The sequence below is a fragment of the Neolamprologus brichardi genome, chromosome 22, assembly GCF_056152115.1.
Source record: "Neolamprologus brichardi isolate AB-2024 chromosome 22, ASM5615211v1, whole genome shotgun sequence".
Classification (NCBI taxonomy): Eukaryota; Metazoa; Chordata; class Actinopteri; order Cichliformes; family Cichlidae; genus Neolamprologus; species Neolamprologus brichardi.
In genome coordinates, this window is record NC_142124.1 from 26,735,001 (window position 1) to 26,757,352 (window position 22,352).

Consider the following 22,352-nt stretch of genomic DNA (forward strand, 5'->3'; position numbering starts at 1 on the left):
GATATTAGAATTTTTATATTCTTATGGATTATTTCTGAATAACACAGAATTTTCATGTATTAACAAAGCCTGGTGCTTTATTTAAAAGAGTACAATTCTGTAAGTTTAGGAAGAGCATTAAAAGTAAAAAATGATTGCCTACATGTTATTCTGTCAATTTACAGTAGTGTTATTTAAACAGATGATATGTACTTTGTTAAATTGTCATGTTGTAAGGATATTTTTGTAGCAATGTCTGGAGAGGATTTTGTGCAATGTGCAAGTAATTATTTTGCAAATTGCAAATTCAGGTGCAAATAATGTGCAAAATAATGCCCCCCCACCCCCCACCCCCCAACACCCTGAATTGGATAAACAAAAGAAACTGGATATATGGATAGAGGGATGGATTTATGTTGGTTTTTAACAATGTAACTATAGGTATTCTTTAAAGGTGATTATTGACCACAGCTAAAATCTGCATTTCTTTAAGATAAAAAGTCTGCTACATAATTCCTGTTCAAACACTACAGTAAAACTAAGTCATATTATAATATAGTGTTGCCAGAGAGCTGCAGTATTTCAGACCTTCACTTTGTGCCTTGGTAGGCTTTTTTTCTTTAGTTGCCTTGAAGGCTGAGTTTTCCTTGAAGGTTACTCCATCAAATAATAGCACAGTGTGCGGAGTCTTCGAAGGTTTCTGCATGTAGGCTTTAAAGCTCTGAGGACACACTGGAATGTTGATGTCGACTGCCAGTCTAAGATTTAAACCTCATTTTTTGTTGCTGTGCCACCACAAGTTTCAGCATCATAGCACTTTGGAATATGTATTTAATGTATTTAAGCGAGCTAGATTTTTTTTTTTTTTGTATGAGGGATTTAATATATAATGAAAATCGTTTTCAGTTCAGTTTTGTTTTTTCCTTTTGTTTTTGTACCCTTGTATTCTTCAGGTATATACCTTTACTGTAACCACTACTGGCAGTGATTAAGCGTGCCTTTAGAATGTTAAAGAAATGATTATGAATGTCACATAAGTGCAAAGCAAGGGAGGTTTTTGCTGGTGTTTGTGGGAGATGATAATGCTACTGACCAAGAGGAAAACTAGTGGGATTAGTCAAATAAGCATCTCTGGAGGCAGAAATAGTCTTGTTTTGTTCTGTATGTAACAATGTGAAATGTCTTTCATGTATTAAACCCTTTCTCTATTCATTGAGTGAATTTCTAACAATACTTGCACAACCACAGAAGCCATAACAGTACTTTTTTTAATGAGGGTGTTAGGTAATATGCTGCTCAGCTCCAGGGTCGTAGTAATCTTGCCACAGCTTAAAGTATTAACAATGAGCAATACAAAATGAGGGTACCTGTTGGTATTGCTGCTAGAAACAAAGAGGATAAGTATAATGCCATATACTTGCATTTATATAATGCTTTTGTAATTTTATTGGTCACTCAGTCATATTTCTTGTTATATTGTAAATTAGCCTGGATCAAACATCATCGTAGCTCATATGTCAGACGCAGCAGACATTTTCAGTGCCCAGAGATGTGTAGTTGTTGCAAAGTGTTTTTCATGACATGAGCAACAAACCCAAAACTCACCAAGTGAACTCATAATAACCAAAAATTAAAATCACGTGAGCTAGGCAACACAGTTTACCTCTTTACCTTATGTAAACCAGCTTGTGACTGACTATGTATAGGCCTGTCAGTTCACATTCAGTTAGTCTAGCAAGTACTAACAGCTTAAGCCAGCAAATCTAATAGTCAACATGAACACACAGGATTTGATAAAGCTCACAGTTCCCACCACTTGCTTGTTTACACAGCTAAATGGCTCCATATAAGACCAATACTCAATTCCATAATCCTGAAAACAAACAAAAGAAAGTGTTCCTACAGAAAAACAAGAAGGGCTCCTCTTGGTTATCTCAGTGACATGACATTGCCAGTACTATAAAAGTCATAGAAAATAAGCACAAAATAATATGCTTTGGTGTATGAAATTAATATTTCTGAGACAAATGATGAGTAAGAAAGCATGCAATAAACTCACCGGTCCACCATGTCCTTTTCACGTTTTGGAGAGACAAAGTTACAGTAAGCTGCAGTAACAGCAGAGGGAAACATTTTATTTCAAGCCCTTGATTTATGTCCGTGTACACACTTTTCTGGATTTACGGCCTCAGTTGTGAGGTTCGCATTACAGTGAATACAAAATGATGTTTATTTTGAATTTTTTTTTCTTATTAGAATCAAACAGCATGATAAAGTTCAGTCTGATTCAGGCCAGGCCTGTCTTGTGATTGACAGTTTGCTACCATATGAGTATGTACTAGCAAAAATGGTGATAATACTGACCCACAGTGTTATTATGCACTATTGCACAGACTCTGCCATGATTGAAATGACAGTAAAGCTGAATTGAAATTACACATCATTTCACTGCTAAAAATTTTTTTTTAAAGCATTAAATTGAGGATTTGTAGTTTTGAAAAGTAATTTGTCAGGTTGCGCAACTGAGATAACATCTTTCTGCCAATAGTTTCTTAACAATTTATGCAACTGATTTTTTCTTACTTTGTATCTATTATATGTACATATATACAGTATCTCACAAAAGTAAGTACACCACTCACATTTTTGTTAATATTTTATTGTATCTTTTCATGGGAGAACATTGAAGATATGACACTTTGATACAATGTAAAGTAGTCAGTGTACAGCTTGTATAAGTCTAAATTTGCCATCCCCTTTAAATAACTCACCACACAGCTGCTGGCAACAAAAGTGAGTACACCCCTAAGTGAAAATGTCCAAATTGTGCCCAATTAGCCATTTCTCTTCCTGGTGTCATGTGACTTATTAGTGTTACAAGATCTCAGGTGCAAATTGGGAGAAGTTGTGTTGAATTTGGTGTTATTTCTCAAACACGTACCCTAAAGCAGATGACTCGTAATCTGGAGAGGAAATGGCGTGTCACAAATTTAGAGGATCATCATTTAGCCTGGAGTAATAGTTTGTTGCTTTATAAGAAAGCCCTCCGCAAAGCCAGAACAGCTTACTACTCATCACTGATTGAAGAAAATAAGAACAACCCCAGGTTTCTCTTCAGCACTGTAGCCAGGCTGACAAAAAGTCAGAGCTCTTTTGAGCCAACCATCCCTTTAACGTTAACTAGTGATGACTTCATGAACTTCTTCACAAATAAAATTTTTATCATTAGAGAAAAAAATTACCAATAATCATCCCACAGATGTAATATTATCAACAGCTACTCTTAGTTCCATTGATGTTAAGTTAGACTCTTTTTCTCCAATCGATCTTTCTGAGTTAACTTCAATAATTACTTCCTCCAAACCATCAACGTGTCTTTTAGACCCCATTCCTACAAAACTGCTCAAAGAAGTCCTGCCATTGATTAATTCTTCGATCTTATATATGATCAACCTATCTCTAATAATCGGCTATGTACCACAGGCCTTCAAGGTGGCTGCAGTTAAACCTTTACTCAAAAAGCCATCTCTAGACCCAGCAGTCTTAGCTAATTATAGGCCAATCTCCAACCTTCCTTTCATATCAAAAATCCTTGAAAGAGTAGTTGTCAAACAGCTAACTGATCATCTGCAGAGGAATGATTTATTTGAAGAGTTTCAGTCAGGTTTCAGAGTTCATCACAGCACAGAAACAGCATTAGTGAAGGTTACAAATGATCTTCTTATGGCCTCTGACAGTGGACTCATCTCTGTGCTTGTCCTTCTTGACCTTAGTGCAGCATTCGATACTGTTGACCATAATATCCTGTTAGAGCGATTAGAACATGCTGTAGGTATTACAGGTATTGCACTGCAGTGGTTTGTATCATATCTATCTAATAGACTCCAATTTGTGCATGTAAATGGAGAGTCCTCTTCACACACTGAGGTTAATTATGGAGTTCCACAGGGTTCAGTGCTAGGACCAATTCTGTTTACATTATACATGCTTCCCCTAGGCAGCATCATTAGAAGACATAGCATACATTTTCACTGCTATGCAGATGACACCCAGCTCTATCTGTCCATGAAGCCAGATAACACACACCAATTAGTTAAACTGCAGGAATGTCTTAAAGACATAAAGACTTGGATGGCCGCTAACTTTCTGCTTCTTAACTCAGATAAAACTGAGGTCATTGTACTCGGCGCTGAAAAGCTTAGAAATATGGTATCTAACCAGATTCTTACTCTGGATGGCATTACCTTGGTCTCCAGTAACACTGTGAGGAACCTTGGAGTCATTTTTGACCAGGATATGTCCTTCAACGCACATATTAAACAAATATGTAAGACTGCGTTCTTCCATTTGCGCAACATCTCTAAAATTAGAAATATCCTGTCTCAGAGTGATGCTGAAAAACTAGTTCATGCATTTATTACTTCCAGGCTGGACTACTGCAATTCATTATTATCAGGATGTCCAAAAAACTCACTGAAAAGCCTTCAGTTAATCCAAAATGCTGCAGCAATAGTACTGACAGGGACTAGAAAGAGAGAGCATATTTCTCCTGTTTTGGCTTCCCTTCATTGGCTTCCTGTTAAATCCAGAATTGAATTCAAAATCCTGCTCCTCACATACAAGGTCTTAAATAATCAGGCCCCATCTTATCTTAATGACCTTGTAGTACCATATTACCCTATTAGAGCACTTCGCTCCCACTCTGCAGGCCTACTTGTTGTTCCTAGAGTATTTAAAAGTAGAATGGGAGGGAGAGCCTTCAGTTTTCAGGCCCCTCTTCTGTGGAACCAGCTTCCAGTTTGGATTCAGGAGACAGACACTATCTCTACTTTTAAGATTAGGCTTAAAACTTTCCTTTTTGCTAAAGCATATAGTTAGGGCTGGACCAGGTGACCCTGAATCCTCCCTTAGTTATGCTGCAATAGATGTAGGCTGCCGGGGGATTCCCATGATGCATTGAGTTTTTCCTTTCCAGTCACCTTTCTCACTCACTATGTGTTAATAGACCTCTCTGTATTGAATCATATCTGTTATTAATCTCTGTCTCTCTTCCACAGCATGTCTTTTATCCTGTCTTCCTTCTCTCACCCCAACCGGTCGCAGCAGATGGCCGCCCCTCCCTGAGCCTGGTTCTGCCGGAGGTTTCTTCCTGTTAAAAGGGAGTTTTTCCTTCCCACTGTCGCCAAAGTGCTTGCTCATAGGGGGTCATATGATTGTTGGGCTTTTCTCTGTATCTATGAAGTGCCTTGAGGCGACATTTGTTGTGATTTGGCGCTATATAAATAAAATTGAATTGAATTGAATTGAATTTCTCTAACACTCTCTCATACTGGTCACTGGAAGTCTAACATGGCACATCATGGCAAAGATTTCTCTGAGGATCTGAAAAAAAAAAGAATAATTTTTACTCTATATAAAGATGGCCTGGGCTATAAGAAGATTGGCAACACCCTGAAACTGAGCTGTAGCATGGGGGCCAAGATCATACACCAGTTTAACAGGACAGGTACCACTCAGAACAAACCTCGCCACGGTCGACCAAAGACGTTGAGTGCACATGCTCAGCATCATATCCAGGGGGTGTCTTTTAAAAATGGATGTATGAGTGCTGCCAGCATTGCTGCAGAGGTTGAAGGCCAGTCTGTTAGTGCTCATACACTGCATCAAATGGCTTTCATCCCAGAAGGAATCCTCTTCTAAAGATAATGCACAAGAAAGCCTACAAACAGTTTGCTGAAGACAAGCAGACTAAGGACATGGATTACCTGTGGTCTGATGAGACCAAGACAAACGTATTTGGTTCAGATGGTTCTCAAGGTTGTGTGGCGGCAACCAGGTGAGGAGTACAAACACAATTATGTCTTGCCTACAGTCAAGCATGGTGGTGAGATGTCATTGTTTGGGACTGCATGACTGCTGATGGCACTGGGGAGTAGGGCTGGGCGATATGGCCTAAAATCCATATCACGGTATAATTTGAAGCATATGCGGTAACGATATATATCGTAATATATTCTTTTCTTCTGTATAACGTATTTTACACACTATAAGGCACACTTACAATCCTTTAATTTTCTCAAAAATCGACAGCGTGCCTTATGTATGAATTCTGAGCTCGAACAGATTTTATGTAGTACACGGCACATAGAAATCTGTCAAAAAATGTTTTAGTACGACTTTGGTAAGCTATGATGGCGCATCGCTTGATGGATTGCTGGAGCATTACGGCTGCCGTAGCCAGGAGCCTCACGCAATGTTGCCAACTCCTCAGTAAGGAAAATCACTATTGGCTGACCAAAAAGTCACTAGAAGTCGCTAAATGACGTCATCGCCTAATTTGCATAATAGGTCATGCTAATGTAATTGTAATCAGAATCAGAAAGGATTTTATTGCCAAATGTTGAGCAGGTTTACAACATTAGGAAATTGCTGCGGTACTTAGTGCAAACATACTGTCATATAACGCTGAAATAGACATAAAAATAAGAATGAAAAGTGCTAAGTAGATAGATATATACATGAGTGCAGGTGGTGATCAGTGCCAAACATGGAATGATGCAGTGAACACAGCGTAGGGTCATGTTTTAGTGGTGGGAACAGTCATATGGTTATTGTTCAAGAGTCCAACAGCAGAGGGGAAGAAACTGTTCTTATGGCGAGAGGTTCTGGTGCGAATGGGCATTCAGCACCAGGTTGTTGTGGCTGCACCAGGACACCAGACGTTCAACCTCCCTCCTGTAGGCATACTCATCCCCGTCCGAGATGAGTCCAATAACGGTGGTGTCATCTGCAAACTTGATTAGCTTGACAGACTGGTGGGTGGAGGTGCAGCAGTTGGAGTACAGGGAGAAGAGCAGAGGAGAAAGAACACAGCCCTGAGGGGAGCCGGTGCTGATGGTCCGGGAGTCCGAGACGTTCTTTCCCAGCCTCACATGCTGCTTCCTGTACGTCAGGAAGTCAGTGATCCACCGGCAGATGGGATCAGGCACATTCATCTGGGAAAGCTTGCCTTGGAGATGGTCTGGAAGGATGGTGTTGAAGGCAGAGATGAAGTCCACAAACAGGATCCTGGCGTAGGTTCCTGGAGAGTCCAGATGCTGCAGGATGAAGTGTAGGTCCATGTTGATAGCGTCGTCTACAGACCTGTAACCTATGTTGTTGGAGAGAGAAATAACATCGTGGAAGAGAAAGTGAGTAAAAATGTCCTAAATGCATTTCAAATTTATTTAGAACTACAAATTAAATTTCTTTTAGGAATTATTGTTTTTTACAATTCCAACCCTGCTCCTTTATCCGGGCTTGGACTAGCAAAAGTGACCCGAAATTGGCACTCTGGTGAAATTAATTTGTGTGTGTGTGTGTGTTTATTAGTAGTTTTAAACCTTGTGATCCACAAAACTGCATAACAGTAAAAGAAGAACTGACTGCGTTACAGTCAGCGCGGGAGCAGCGGCTTCGCTTATGCGCAATTCATTTGCAGTTTGGACGCATAGGTGTGAACATCTCTTTGCTATTACTGTCGCTCGGCATAATTTGCTGATGATGTTGTTTGCAGCCGCTGCAATGCTTTCGACCAAAACAGGCGCATCTTGATGACACCATCGACATGCGCTATCGCGGTACAGCGGTATAGTCTAAAATCTAAAAACAATAAAACCCTAACCTTACCTACATAGTCTTCAGTGGTGTACTGAAGAGCAAATATCACACCGGAAAACAAAGCGCCCTACAGGAGTTTCCCCACCGGAAGTAGCATATGCTAAGGTGCACTGTATTCAGGGTCTGCAGCCTTAAAGGCCGCATTTTAAGGGCGATTAGGTCACAGCGACGCAACGAAGGCTGTTCCAATTCAAAGGCTGCTCCAAATGCGGCCCTCATTTTCCTGAATTTTAAGGATGGGTCGGTGTATCCTCCATGGCCCAACATATCCAAGACTTTATAGCGCGGCGGTGGTGTGGATAATTTTGCCGGAAAAAAACGGCAGAAGCGGGGCGCCCGAAGAGTAAACTTTTTTTAAAGTAAGTACTGAATATTATGTCACTTATTTATGCGCAAATGTTTAATAAAGAAGAACGTTAAAACATTACTGTTGGCCACATACCGGCAAAGTTATGTGTCATTAGCAATTTTAGTACTAACTGGGTTTTAAAGCCTTACTTTAAAATATACGCCGTTCAATACTTGACATTAATCTTACAGAAAATGTGATGATTATATGGATAATTAAAGTCAGTCATATATCCACAAACACAACAAGCTGAAAGTCAGTGAATGCTGCCAAATATCACGGCACAAGCAGGATTCACTGCACTGTTAATGTTAGCTATGTTATATTGCTGCCTCTGTTCGGTGGTGTCGAGCCAAACGGACTTTAACGTGTGTTTGAACGAGCTGACGGTTCACTCGTTAAGCTGAAAGAAAGATGCTTTAATCACAGGAGTCACACATGTGTCCACTGTACCATCTGGGAACTCTTCTTGTTGAGCACTCGTAATAACACAAACACTAAATCCTCCTTCTCTTGTGCTGTTTTGTAGCAGTGTATACACCTGAGACTGTCACCAGTCTGGCTGTCCTGCACTCTCTCTCTGTTTCTTTCTCTCTGATTGTAGAATAAAAGTATGAACATGTATTTATAAGTTACACTTGTGTTTGAATCCTGCAGCTTATCACACATTTGATTTCCATGTGTGACAACTGCAAGTGTCCAGAGTGAGGACAGACTGAGGGACCCACTGCTGCACATCATCTGTGAGGCTTTGCACCCCTGATGATCCACCAGGACAAACTCAGCAGTGTGTGAGGAAGAGGAGGAGGAAGAGCCAGCAGCAGCTGACAGATGGAGAGAATAGACAGACTGTTCCCTGTTTGTGAAGGACTGCTAGGAAAGTTTAAAATAACTAATTGTCTGTCCTGAATCAGTCTTATTAGGTAATGTTCAAAATATTTTGTCATTCCTGTCATGTTTCGGTTGTGTACATGCAGGAGAAGGACCCAAACGCAAAACTCACGACAACGAAATTAAAATTAAAAAAGCTGCTTTATTGCAGAATGGCATGGAAAACTAAACTGGGACATGGATAAACTGACACGCTAGGAAACACAGGCATGAGGGAGACTATGACACTGACAAAGAGAAACACAGGGCTTAAATACACAGAGGGATAACGAGGGAGTGAGACACAGAAGGAGAGCACAGCTGGGAATAATGAGGCTGGACGAGACAAGGGAAGCAAACCTAGAAACACTCACATGAGACATGGACCTTCAAAGTAAAACAGGGAACACACTGACTGAACTCTAAACATGCAAACTTAACAGCAACAGAGAAGACAGAACATAGGGACCAGAAACATGGTACAAAAAGGTCACAGTAGACACAACATTGAACACAGGGAAGCCATATTACAAAGCCAAAGAACTAAACCTATGGAAGGAAAACAAGAAACAGTACAACAAAGGACTCAAAACATAATCCATAATATAAAAACACAAGATCTCTTCAAAATAAAATAGGAAACATAATGAGATGCAGACATGACAACCAGAACTTGACAACGTAAGACACAGACATGAAACACATGAAGAGCAGGGGAGACTTAACAGGGGTTGGACGACACAAGGGGAATATAATAACAAAGAACTAGAAAAACTCATGAGCTTAATCATATAAACATCCAAATAAACTAAACTCAAAACACTGGGTCATAAGACCCAGGATCGTGACAATTCCAGTGTTTTCAGTGTTGGAGAAAGTACTCAGGGCCTTCAAGTTACACACTATGAAAGGCAGAAACAAGTTTAATATTCAAAAACCTAAAGTACAAACCGGATTCCAAAAAAGTTGGGACACTAAACAAATTGTGAATAAAAACTGAATGCAACGACGTGGAGATGGCAAATGTCAATATTTTATTCAGAATAGAACGTAAATCACGGAACAAAAGTTGAAACTGAGAAAATTTATCATTTTAAGGGAAAAATATGGTGATACAAAATGTCATGGTGTCAACAAATCCCAAAAAAGTTGGGACAAGGCCATTTTCATTTACCACTGAGTGGCATCTCCCCTTCTTCATACAACACTCAACAGACGTCTGGGGACCGAGGAGACCAGTTTCTCAAGTTTAGAAGTAGGAATGCTCTCCCATTCTTGTCTAATACAGGCCTCTAATTGTTCAATCGTCTTGGGCCTTCTTTGTCGCACCTTCCTCTTTATGATGCGCCAAATGTTCTCTATAGGTGAAAGATCTGGACTGCAGACTGGCCATTTCAGTACCCGGATCCTTCTCTTACGCAGCCATGATGTTGTGATTGATGCAGAATGTGGTCTGGCATTATCTTGTTGAAAAATACAGGGTCTTCCCTGAAAGAGATGACGTCTGGATGGGAGCATATGTTGTTCTAGAACCTGAATATATTTTTCTGCATTGATGGTGCCTTTCCAGACATACAAGCTGCCCATGCCACACGCACTCATGCAACCCCATACCATCAGAGATGCAGGCTTCTGAACTGAGCGTTGATAACAACTTGGGTTGTCCTTGTCCTCTTTGGTCCGGATGACATGGCGTCCCACATTTCCAAAAAGAACTTTTAATCGTGACGCGTCTGACCACAGAACAGTCTTCCATTTTGCCATTTGTCTGGGTGATTTCTTTGTCTGTCGTGGTCATCGGCACGATGCTAAAGCTAGTTAGCGGATATTAAGCGTCTCCCGGTTTGAAATTGACTTTGAAAGTGATTTTCTGTGTTTGACGCTGATATCTACAAAATGATGGTGTGGTTAGCAGTTGGACGTCACTTTATTCCAGAGGTATCGTTTGTAATTAAAACTTTTAAGAGGCGAAGTGATTTTTTGGTATGTGTACCTTGGCGATCGCGTTTCACGCCGCTTTTTGTCTCGCTAGTGTTGTTGCTCACGATGCTAAAGCTAGTTAGCGGATATTAAGCGGGAAATTTAAACCAGACAGTACAAGGCTACATTTCAGCTTTACAAGCCAATCAGTTTTCTAATTATTCTTGTGAGATTTGTTTGCATAGTTTAAGGTGTTAAGTAGGAGCTGTGACCATCTGGGTCTGCTTGCTGCTGGCATTCTGCCAGAGCCCCAGCAACAAGACCGCCTCCCAGCAACAAGACCGCCTCCCAGCAACAAGACCGCCTCCCAGCAACGAGACTGCCTGTCAGCCTTGCAAGGTACCCAATTTTCCAATTACTCTATAACAAAACTGTTGTGGGCAACAAGACTGTCTCCTAGGTTTGCAAGCCAATCACTTTGCCAAATGTTCTTGTAAGATTTGTTTGCAAAGTTTAAGGTGTTAAGTAGGAGCTGTGAACATCTAGGTTTGCTTGCTGCTGGCATTCTACCAGCGCCCCAGCAACAACACTGCCTCCCAGCTTTGCAAGGTAATTACTTTCCCAATTACTGTACACCAAAACGGAGTAACTGTCGTCAACAAATCAGCCTCCAAACTTTCAAGGTAATCACTTTCCCAATTACAATATACAAACTGTTATGGAACTTTACTTAACAAAGCCTTAAGACCGGGTAGTGACACTATCAATATGTCTGTTTAAAGAGAAGACAGATTTTTTTTGTTCTTGTAGTCATCTTGTGTATCAGAGGGTTAAAATAAAAAATTGCTGGTATACATCAAATTTTTGATTCATTTACTGTTTGTCCATTTACTTCAGTGTAAAGTCTTTTGGCTACCAATGCAGCTACCTGGTTATTATGATTGACTTAAAATGAAAGCTGGGTCTGATCACATGCTTGAAATGCCAACAATTAATATTCTGTTTTTCTGCTTACATTCTACCAGATGCCGAGAAAAAATAAAAGATCCCAGGCACAAAAGAAGCACTGGAAACCACTTGACCTGGTCGATCCTGCTGTCCCAATGCTCACTGGCCACAACCAAGATGAGGCAGTCAGTAGTTTTCCATCTGACCAGGTAGGTAGCAGGACCAGGTTTTAGAGTGACTAAAACACTGTTTTTACATACATGTAGTTAGAATAACCTCCTATATATGTGACTGTTTCTAATCACTTTTTGTTGAATTAAGACTGAAACGCTGAGGATGCTGGAGATTCAGAGAGAAAACAATAGGCTTAGAGAGACTATATCACATATTATGAGCACACCTGGAAGAGTCGACAACTGGAATTTCTATGAAAAGAAAAGGTCAGTTAAGTTTTGTAATAACCGTGTCAGAACAATAGGGTTTTCAAAGAAATAAGGCGGCTTAATTGTGCTTTCTTTCTCTTCAATATAGCCTTGGGAACAAAAATCAGCAGCTGGAAATGCTCAGAATTGCCCAAGAGAATCAAAGGATTCAGCTTAAACTGAGCCAGTGCAAACCCTTCTATAGTGTGAGGGCTTGGCACGAGGATTGGCTCAAAACTACCGAAGTGATGGAAAGAATTAGTCACTATCCTCATGACAGAGAAAATCAGCAAAAGGTGTCATTTTCTTTCTTCCTTGTGTGTATTAAAGCTGCGTTGCATTCCTTAACTTCTATGCTCTATATGCTTTTGTTTCACACTATATGTACAAATCAGATAAAAATGTGAACACCTGATCTCATGTGTCACTGCTGGGGACAAGAGAAAAGCAGCAAGGTAAGCAGGAAATGTGGTGCAAAACAAAAGAAGGAAAACGAGCAACTAGGAAGAGGATACAGGAATACAGATACCTTTAAACCAAATGCACTACCAAATGAGAAAAGGAATGAAAGAAAGAAATCACAAGATACACCCTAAAATCCAAAATAAATAAATTAAAGCAGTCATTCCATTGAAAAGTCACATGTTTTTGATGTATTTAAAAATACTCCTAATAATCCTAAAAATAAAAACAACTTTTTTGCAATCCGGTTTGTATGTATCAGCAGCAGAATGGAGCTAAAAATAAATGTTTGTTTCAGTTCTATGAAGCTATTGTAAAGCGCTTTGGGTGCCTTGAAAAGCGCTATATAAATCCAATCCAATCCAATATTATATAAATAACTGCAACTTGAATCTGTACTGAGGCTCAGTATTTGACACAGAGTTCATGTTCACTGCTGTAATAGCTAATAATGATTAATATAATAACTATAATATTGGCCATATTATATTTACATTACCAAAGTGATATGAACAACATTAGCTAATTGTTATTTACTAACTAATCTTAAATGACTGTTCAGTAGAGAAATGAAGCCCAAAAATCATGTTTTACGGTCCTGTGGTCTCAGTCTCAGATACTTATCAAATCACACAAAGCTCTTGTAGAAACAAACAAACAAATGAACAAAATATGTTCTCCTTCATTTCTGTCAAACAAAGTTGTATGGCACGTTTCCAGCGGTTAGTATCATGGTTGCTAGGCAACCTGGGAAGCGCGACGGAGACTAGACCGTCCCATTTCACAAGCCTCTCACTTCCGCACTTCTCGTAGTACGTAATACGCGTAGTGCGCGTACTTCAAGCGTGCAGACCCTGCCACAGCCTGAGAACCGTCACAGACAACAGAGTCGGGGGCGGGGCTTAAGCTCGGACAGATCAAAGGCCTTTGCAACGTCACAACAAAGGTGCTTCGAAGGAGCTTCCAAATAGCCTAAATTGAGCCTTAGCGACACACTACACCAGTGAAGTTCAAAGTTGGTCCGTCTAAAGTATCGCTGAAAATCTAAAATACTGCTGAAAGTCAACCTTTATTAAATATGTCTCACATTTATGCCAGAGCTAACGATCGCGTTTCCCGTGCAAAGGTTCGCACAGCTGAAGAGTTGCGGGCTGAAAAAGAAGCCACAAAAACAGAGAAAAAAAGCGTCAAAGACGAGGGGAAAAGGATTGCAACGCTCCAGTCACTCCACAACGGCTGGGAGCACACAATCCGACTAAAGAGAGAGAGAATGCAGGACGAACAAAGGGTAAGTCGGGAGTGGGGTGAGGCTGGCAGTACTGATCGGGTTGGTTTCTTCCGTTGCTCAGAACAAACAACACCTGAAACGGAATGCCTGTTTGTTAATAAATCAAACAGGCTTGTGTCTGTAGCGAAAGACTCGCCAGCTAATGCTAAAAAATTCATTCCCCCTCCCGTGTCTGAGAAACCACAGCGTGCCCCCATTATTGAAAAGCAATACAAGGTTGTTGCACCTTACGCACCACGCTTATTAGAGACGTGGGACATAAACACGAATAAAAATTTACTCCCACCCCTGCCTCATCTTCCTGTTAAACCACAGAAAACAGAGCGTGCCCCCATTATCAAAAAGCAATACAAGCTTGTTGCACCTTACGCACCACGCTTATCAGAGACGTGGGACATAAACACGAATAAAAATTTACTTCCACCCCCCCCTTCTCTTCCTGTTAAACCACAGAAAACAGAGCGTGCCCCCATTATCAAAAAGCAATACAAGCTTGTTGCACCTTACGCACCACGCTTATCAGAGACGTGGGACATAAACACGAATAAAAATTTACTCCCACCCCTGCCTCATCTTCCTGTTAAACCACAGAAAACAGAGCGTGCCCCCATTATCAAAAAGCAATACAAGCTTGTTGCACCTTACGCACCACGCTTATCAGAGACGTGGGACATAAACACGAATAAAAATTTACTTCCACCCCCCCCTTCTCTTCCTGTTAAACCACAGAAAACTCAGCGTGCCCCCATTATTGAAAAATAATACAAGCTTGTTGCACCTTACGCACCACGCATATCAGAGACGTGGAAATATTAACAGCAGTAAAATATAAATAACACCCCCAAACCGGTCGCAGCAGGTAGCCACCCCTCCCTGAGCCTGGATCTGCTGGAGGTTTCTTCCTGTTCAAAGGGAGTTTTTCCTCCCCACTGTCGCCATGTGCTTGCTCATAGGGGATCATTTGATTGTTGGGGGTTTTTTTTCACAACAACAGTTGTGAAAATATAACTGTTGTTGTGAAAATATTCACAACAACAGTTATATTGCAAAGTCTTCACCATCCATCAGCCATTACAATACAAATAATAAAAATCTTGAAATACTTAAAAATGTTGATGTTTGATTTTGTTTACTTTAGTTTTGTTTACTACTACGTGTCTGATAGTGATTGTCTGAGTAGATAAAACAGTGGTCCTGTACCACCAACATCATTATGGAGATGTGTGAGAATGACTGGGAGACAGACTGGAGGACTACTGTGAAATCAGCAAAAGCAGAGTGGGGAGGTACTTCCTGTACATTGCTTCTCCAGCTGTGTAAATTACATTTTTCTCAGCAGCATCAGCTTTGGGGTTAGGAGAATACCAGGACCAGTCAGTGCACAATTACCAATTCATCAGCTGCATAACAGCAGCTGGAGCCTCACAGCTGGAGCGCACTGTACTGAGTGAAACATTTTCACACTTCACAAGAAATAAGGACAGAAAAGTTTCACCTCATCATTCCCCAATCAAAAGGGTTTCATTTCCAGGTGCCAGGATGACTAAGATGGCCCTTTTCCATTAGTACCTTCTAGGGGTGGGTTTTGATTATTGATCTTTCGATTAAAATAAATTCTAGCTTGCATAACATGGTATTGATTCATTAAAATCCTGAATTGACTTTTAAATATAAATTCATTTTGCTCAAAACGCCAGAATATCAGGTTAAACCTTACAAAATTTCGACAACCACCCAACAGCTAAAACAGTAAATGAGAGCTGGTGCACGGATTCTGCACAAAGACGTTTCCTTGCTATCTGAATAAAAATAAACAAAGACGTGCACTGACACCAAAGACGCTATGTCACAGTGGAAACAATGCAGATGGAGTGAAAGAGAATACTTTAAACACAATCAAAAAATTTGCTAGTTAAAAAAAACTAATTACAGTTAATTTGCACAACAACTGTTAATCATGTAGAAAAGTGATCTTTTCCCCTGCTGTCACCACTGCTGCTGTGTTTCATACAAACAGACTTTTACCTTGTTAGGAACAAAGTAAGACTACTGCTGTCTGTACAACAAGTATCACACCAAATGTGTAATAGACACGGCATTTCACCGCTTGTAGAGGCAAAGCATGAAAAGGACACGGTGGATAGTGATGGTGGATAGGATTTCCGGCTCTTTTTAGAGAACCGGCTCTTTCGGCTCCGAACCGGCTCTTCAGCTTGTTTTGTTGCTTTAATTAATTTATTATTAACAATAATATAAAATTATGCACAAAAGGAATTACTAATGTAAAAAAAAGTGGTTTTATTTATATATGTTTATATATAAATATATGCGGTGGCCCCTAGAGACAAAACACGTACAAACTCCAAAACACATTTCTAGCATGAACTGAACTTCCAAAACAGAGCTACCTAGATCACTTAAATTACACAATTGAAAGCATGAAAGCATATGTGTATTGTTTGTGTATTTATACACAAGCATTCATATATAGTCAAGTAATTTTTAAAAAAAAGTTCATTTACCTGTTATTACCACACACCAAATCCAGTCGTTGGTACTTCCTGGGCAACCTTGGAAGCGCGACGGAGAATAGACCGTCCCATTTCACAAGCCTCTCACTTCCGCACTTCTCGTAGTACGTAGTACGCGTAGTGCGCGTACTTCAAGCGTGCAGACCCTGCCACAGCCTGAGAACCGTCACAGACAACGGAGTCGGGGGCGGGGCTTAAGCTCGGACAGATCAAAGGCCTTTGCAACGTCACAACAAAGGTGCTTCGAAGGAGCTTCCAAATAGCCTAAATTGAGCCTTAGCGACACACTACACCAGTGAAGTTCAAAGTTGGTCCGTCTAAAGTATCGCTGAAAATCTAAAATACTGCTGAAAGTCAACCTTTATTAAATATGTCTCACATTTATGCCAGAGCTAACGATCGCGTTTCCCGTGCAAAGGTTCGCACAACTGAAGAGTTGCGGGCTGAAAAAGAAGCCACAAAAACAGAGAAAAAAAGCGTCAAAGACGAGGGGAAAAGGATTGCAACGCTCCAGTCACTCCACAACGGCTGGGAGCACACAATCCGACTAAAGAGAGAGAGAATGCAGGACGAACAAAGGATAAGTCGGGAGTGGGGTGAGGCTGGCAGTACTGATCGGGTTGGTTTCTTCCGTTGCTCAGAACAAACAACACCTGAAACGGAATGCCTGTTTGTTAATAAATCAAACAGGCTTGTGTCTGTAGCGAAAGACTCGCCAGCTAATGCTAAAAAATTCATTCCCCCTCCCGTGTCTGAGAAACCACAGAAACCACAGCGTGCCCCCATTATTGAAAAGCAATACAAGCTTGTTGCACCTTACGCACCACGCATATCAGAGACGTGGGACATAAACACGAATAAAAATTTACTTCCACCCCTGCCTCATCTTCCTGTTAAACCACAAAAAACAGAGCGTGCCCCCATTATTAAAAAGCAATACAAGCTTGTTGCACCTTATGCACCACGCTTATCAGAGACGTGGGACATAAACACGAATAAAAATTTACTTCCACCCCCCCCTTCTCTTCCTGTTAAACCACAAAAAACAGAGCGTGCCCCCATTATCAAAAAGCAATACAAGCTTGTTGCACCTTATGCACCACGCTTATCAGAGACGTGGGACATAAACACAAATAAAAATTTACTTCCACCCCCCCCTTCTCTTCCTGTTAAACCACAAAAAACAGAGCGTGCCCCCATTATCAAAAAACAATACAAGCTTGTTGCACCTTATGCACCGCGCTTATCAGAGACGTGGGACATAAACACAAATAAAAATTTACTTCCACCCCCCCCTTCTCTTCCTGTTAAACCACAAAAAACAGAGCGTGCCCCCATTATCAAAAAACAATACAAGCTTGTTGCACCTTACGCACCACGCTTATCAGAGACGTGGGACATAAACACGAATAAAAATTTACTCCCACCCCTGCCTCATCTTCCTGTTAAACCACAGAAAACAGAGCGTGCCCCCATTATCAAAAAGCAATACAAGCTTGTTGCACCTTACGCACCACGCTTATCAGAGACGTGGGACATAAACACGAATAAAAATTTACTTCCACCCCCCCCTTCTCTTCCTGTTAAACCACAGAAAACTCAGCGTGCCCCCATTATTGAAAAATAATACAAGGTTGTTGCACCTTACGCACCACGCTTATCAGAGACGTGGAAATATTAACAGCAGTAAAATATAAATAACACCCCCCCAAACCGGTCGCAGCAGGTAGCCGCCCCTCCCTGAGCCTGGATCTGCTGGAGGTTTCTTCCTGTTCAAAGGGAGTTTTTCCTCCCCACTGTCGCCATGTGCTTGCTCATAGGGGATCATTTGATTGTTGGGGTTTTTTTTTCACAACAACAGTTGTGAAAATATAACTGTTGTTGTGAAAATATTCACAACAACAGTTATATTGCAAAGTCTTCACCATCCATCAGCCATTACAATACAAATAATAAAAATCTTGAAATACTTAAAAATGTTGATGTTTGATTTTGTTTACTTTAGTTTTGTTTACTACTACGTGTCTGATAGTGATTGTCTGAGTAGATAAAACAGTGGTCCTGTACCACCAACATCATTATGGAGATTATGTGTGAGAATGACTGGGAGACAGACTGGAGGACTACTGTGAAATCAGCAAAAGCAGAGTGGGGAGGTACTTCCTGTACATTGCTTCTCCAGCTGTGTAAATTACATTTTTCTCAGCAGCATCAGCTTTGGGGTTAGGAGAATACCAGGACCAGTCAGTGCACAATTACCAATTTATCAGCTGCATAACAGCAGCTGGAGCCTCACAGCTGGAGCGCACTGTACTGAGTGAAACATTTTCACACTTCACAAGAAATAAGGACAGAAAAGTTTCACCTCATCATTCCCCAATCAAAAGGGTTTCATTTCCAGGTGCCAGGATGACTAAGATGGCCCTTTTCCATTAGTACCTTCTAGGGGTGGGTTTTGATTATTGATCTTTCGATTAAAATAAATTCTAGCTTGCATAACATGGTATTGATTCATTAAAATCCTGAATTGACTTTTAAATATAAATTCATTTTGCTCAAAACGCCAGAATATCAGGTTAAACCTTAGAAAATTTCGACAACCACCCAACAGCTAAAACAGTAAATGAGAGCTGGTGCACGGATTCTGCACAAAGACGTTTCCTTGCTATCTGAATAAAAATAAACAAAGACGTGCACTGACACCAAAGACGCTATGTCACAGTGGAAACAATGCAGATGGAGTGAAAGAGAATACTTTAAACACAATCAAAAAATTTGCTAGTTAAAAAAAAGCTAATTACAGTTAATTTGCACAACAACTGTTAATCATGTAGAAAAGTGATCTTTTCCCCTGCTGTCACCACTGCTGCTGTGTTTCATACAAACAGACTTTTACCTTGTTAGGAACAAAGTAAGACTACTGCTGTCTGTACAACAAGTATCACACCAAATGTGTAATAGACACGGCATTTCACCGCTTGTAGAGGCAAAGCATGAAAAGGACACGGTGGATAGTGATGGTGGATAGGATTTCCGGCTCTTTTTAGAGAACCGGCTCTTTCGGCTCCGAACCGGCTCTTCAGCTTGTTTTGTTGCTTTAATTAATTTATTATTAACAATAATATAAAATTATGCACAAAAGGAATTACTAATGTAAAAAAAAAGTGGTTTTATTTATATATGTTTATATATAAATATATGCGGTGGCCCCTAGAGACAAAACACGTACAAACTCCAAAACACATTTCTAGCATGAACTGAACTTCCAAAACAGAGCTACCTAGATCACTTAAATTACACAATTGAAAGCATGAAAGCATATGTGTATTGTTTGTGTATTTATACACAAGCATTCATATATAGTCAAGTAATTTTTAAAAAAAAGTTCATTTACCTGTTATTACCACACACCAAATCCAGTCGTTGGTACTTCCTGGGCAACCTTGGAAGCGCGACGGAGACTAGACCGTCCCATTTCACAAGCCTCTCACTTCCGCACTTCTCGTAGTACGTAGTACGCGTAGTGCGCGTACTTCAAGCGTGCAGACCCTGCCACAGCCTGAGAACCGTCACAGACAACGGAGTCGGGGGCGGGGCTTAAGCTCGGACAGATCAAAGGCCTTTGCAACGTCACAACAAAGGTGCTTCGAAGGAGCTTCCAAATAGCCTAAATTGAGCCTTAGCGACACTCTACACCAGTGAAGTTCAAAGTTGGTCCGTCTAAAGTATCGCTGAAAATCTAAAATACTGCTGAAAGTCAACCTTTATTAAATATGTCTCACATTTATGCCAGAGCTAACGATCGCGTTTCCCGTGCAAAGGTTCGCACAACTGAAGAGTTGCGGGCTGAAAAAGAAGCCACAAAAACAGAGAAAAAAAGCGTCAAAGACGAGGGGAAAAGGATTGCAACGCTCCAGTCACTCCACAACGGCTGGGAGCACACAATCCGACTAAAGAGAGAGAGAATGCAGGACGAACAAAGGGTAAGTCGGGAGTGGGGTGAGGCTGGCAGTACTGATCGGGTTGGTTTCTTCCGTTGCTCAGAACAAACAACACCTGAAACGGAATGCCTGTTTGTTAATAAATCAAACAGGCTTGTGTCTGTAGCGAAAGACTCGCCAGCTAATGCTAAAAAATTCATTCCCCCTCCCGTGTCTGAGAAACCACAGAAACCACAGCGTGCCCCCATTATTGAAAAGCAATACAAGGTTGTTGCACCTTACGCACCACGCATATCAGAGACGTGGGACATAAACACGAATAAAAATTTACTTCCACCCCTGCCTCATCTTCCTGTTAAACCACAAAAAACAGAGCGTGCCCCCATTATCAAAAAGCAATACAAGCTTGTTGCACCTTATGCACCACGCTTATCAGAGACGTGGGACATAAACACAAAAAAAAATTTACTCCCACCCCTGCCTCATCTTCCTGTTAAACCACAAAAAACAGAGCGTGCCCCCATTATCAAAAAGCAATACAAGCTTGTTGCACCTTACGCACCACGCTTATCAGAGACGTGGGACATAAACACGAATAAAAATTTACTTCCACCCCCCCCTTCTCTTCCTGTTAAACCACAAAAAACTCAGCGTGCCCCCATTATCAAAAAGCAATACAAGCTTGTTGCACCTTACGCACCACGCTTATCAGAGACGTGGGACATAAACACAAATAAAAATTTACTTCCACCCCCCCCTTCTCTTCCTGTTAAACCACAAAAAACAGAGCGTGCCCCCATTATCAAAAAGCAATACAAGCTTGTTGCACCTTACGCACCACGCTTATCAGAGACGTGGGACATAAACACGAATAAAAATTTACTTCCACCCCCCCCTTCTCTTCCTGTTAAACCACAAAAAACTCAGCGTGCCCCCATTATCAAAAAGCAATACAAGCTTGTTGCACCTTACGCACCACGCTTATCAGAGACGTGGGACATAAACACAAATAAAAATTTACTTCCACCCCCCCCTTCTCTTCCTGTTAAACCACAGAAAACTCAGCGTGCCCCCATTATTGAAAAATAATACAGGGTTGTTGCACCTTACGTACCACGCTTATCAGAGACGTGGAAATATTAACAGCAGTAAAATATAAATAACACCCCCCCAAACCGGTCGCAGCAGGTAGCCGCCCCTCCCTGAGCCTGGATCTGCTGGAGGTTTCTTCCTGTTCAAAGGGAGTTTTTCCTCCCCACTGTCGCCATGTGCTTGCTCATAGGGGATCATTTGATTGTTGGGGGTTTTTTTTCACAACAACAGTTGTGAAAATATAACTGTTGTTGTGAAAATATTCACAACAACAGTTATATTGCAAAGTCTTCACCATCCATCAGCCATTACAATACAAATAATAAAAATCTTGAAATACTTAAAAATGTTGATGTTTGATTTTGTTTACTTTAGTTTTGTTTACTACTACGTGTCTGATAGTGATTGTCTGAGTAGATAAAACAGTGGTCCTGTACCACCAACATCATTATGGAGATTATGTGTGAGAATGACTGGGAGACAGACTGGAGGACTACTGTGAAATCAGCAAAAGCAGAGTGGGGAGGTACTTCCTGTACATTGCTTCTCCAGCTGTGTAAATTACATTTTTCTCAGCAGCAACAGCTTTGGGGTTAGGAGAATACCAGGACCAGTCAGTGCACAATTACCAATTCATCAGCTGCATAACAGCAGCTGGAGCCTCACAGCTGGAGCGCACTGTACTGAGTGAAACATTTTCACACTTCACAAGAAATAAGGACAGAAAAGTTTCACCTCATCATTCCCCAATCAAAAGGGTTTCATTTCCAGGTGCCAGGATGACTAAGATGGCCCTTTTCCATTAGTACCTTCTAGGGGTGGGTTTTGATTATTGATCTTTCGATTAAAATAAATTCTAGCTTGCATAACATGGTATTGATTCATTAAAAT

At 40.8% G+C, this 22,352-nt stretch overlaps 3 protein-coding genes and 2 pseudogenes across 4 annotated transcripts in view; all 5 read left to right on the forward strand.

Moving 5' to 3' along the window:
- Nucleotides 1-1,173, forward strand: part of paqr7a (progestin and adipoQ receptor family member VII, a) — a 9,959-nt gene extending 8,786 nt beyond the window's left edge. For both annotated transcript variants that reach the window (XM_035909720.2, XM_006795259.2), the window contains exon 2: nucleotides 1-1,173. This exon is cut by the window's left edge and continues 1,201 nt beyond it. The gene's annotated coding sequence lies outside the window, so the exon portion shown is untranslated.
- Nucleotides 1,174-11,802: 10,629 nt separating this feature from the next.
- LOC148096788 (sperm axonemal maintenance protein CFAP97D1-like) lies at nucleotides 11,803-12,743 on the forward strand. The gene is made up of 4 exons (XM_087834836.1): nucleotides 11,803-11,934; nucleotides 12,047-12,165; nucleotides 12,257-12,442; nucleotides 12,581-12,743. Exons 1-4 carry the CDS (start codon nucleotides 11,803-11,805, stop codon nucleotides 12,741-12,743), a joined length of 600 nt encoding a protein of 199 aa, XP_087690962.1.
- Nucleotides 12,744-13,549: 806 nt separating this feature from the next.
- On the forward strand, nucleotides 13,550-14,729 carry LOC148096789 (uncharacterized; annotated as a pseudogene).
- Nucleotides 14,730-16,642: 1,913 nt separating this feature from the next.
- Nucleotides 16,643-18,399, forward strand: LOC148096790 (uncharacterized). Its single transcript, XM_087835078.1, has one exon. It carries the CDS (start codon nucleotides 16,799-16,801, stop codon nucleotides 18,053-18,055), a length of 1,257 nt encoding a protein of 418 aa, XP_087691204.1. The 5' UTR covers nucleotides 16,643-16,798; the 3' UTR covers nucleotides 18,056-18,399.
- A 1,739-nt stretch (nucleotides 18,400-20,138) lies between these two features.
- LOC148096791 (uncharacterized) lies at nucleotides 20,139-21,802 on the forward strand (annotated as a pseudogene).
- Nucleotides 21,803-22,352: the final 550 nt, after the last annotated feature.

Coding starts and splice junctions, on each gene's coding strand:
- LOC148096788 (XM_087834836.1), top strand. CDS start 11,803: ATGCCGAGAAAAAATAAAAGATCCCAGGCACAAAAGAAGCACTGGAAA. Junction 12,166..12,256: donor AATTTCTATGAAAAGAAAAG/GTCAGTTAAGTT, acceptor TCTTCAATATAG/CCTTGGGAACAAAAATCAGC. Junction 12,443..12,580: donor GACAGAGAAAATCAGCAAAA/GGTGTCATTTTC, acceptor GTGTCACTGCTG/GGGACAAGAGAAAAGCAGCA.
- LOC148096790 (XM_087835078.1), top strand. CDS start 16,799: ATGTCTCACATTTATGCCAGAGCTAACGATCGCGTTTCCCGTGCAAAG.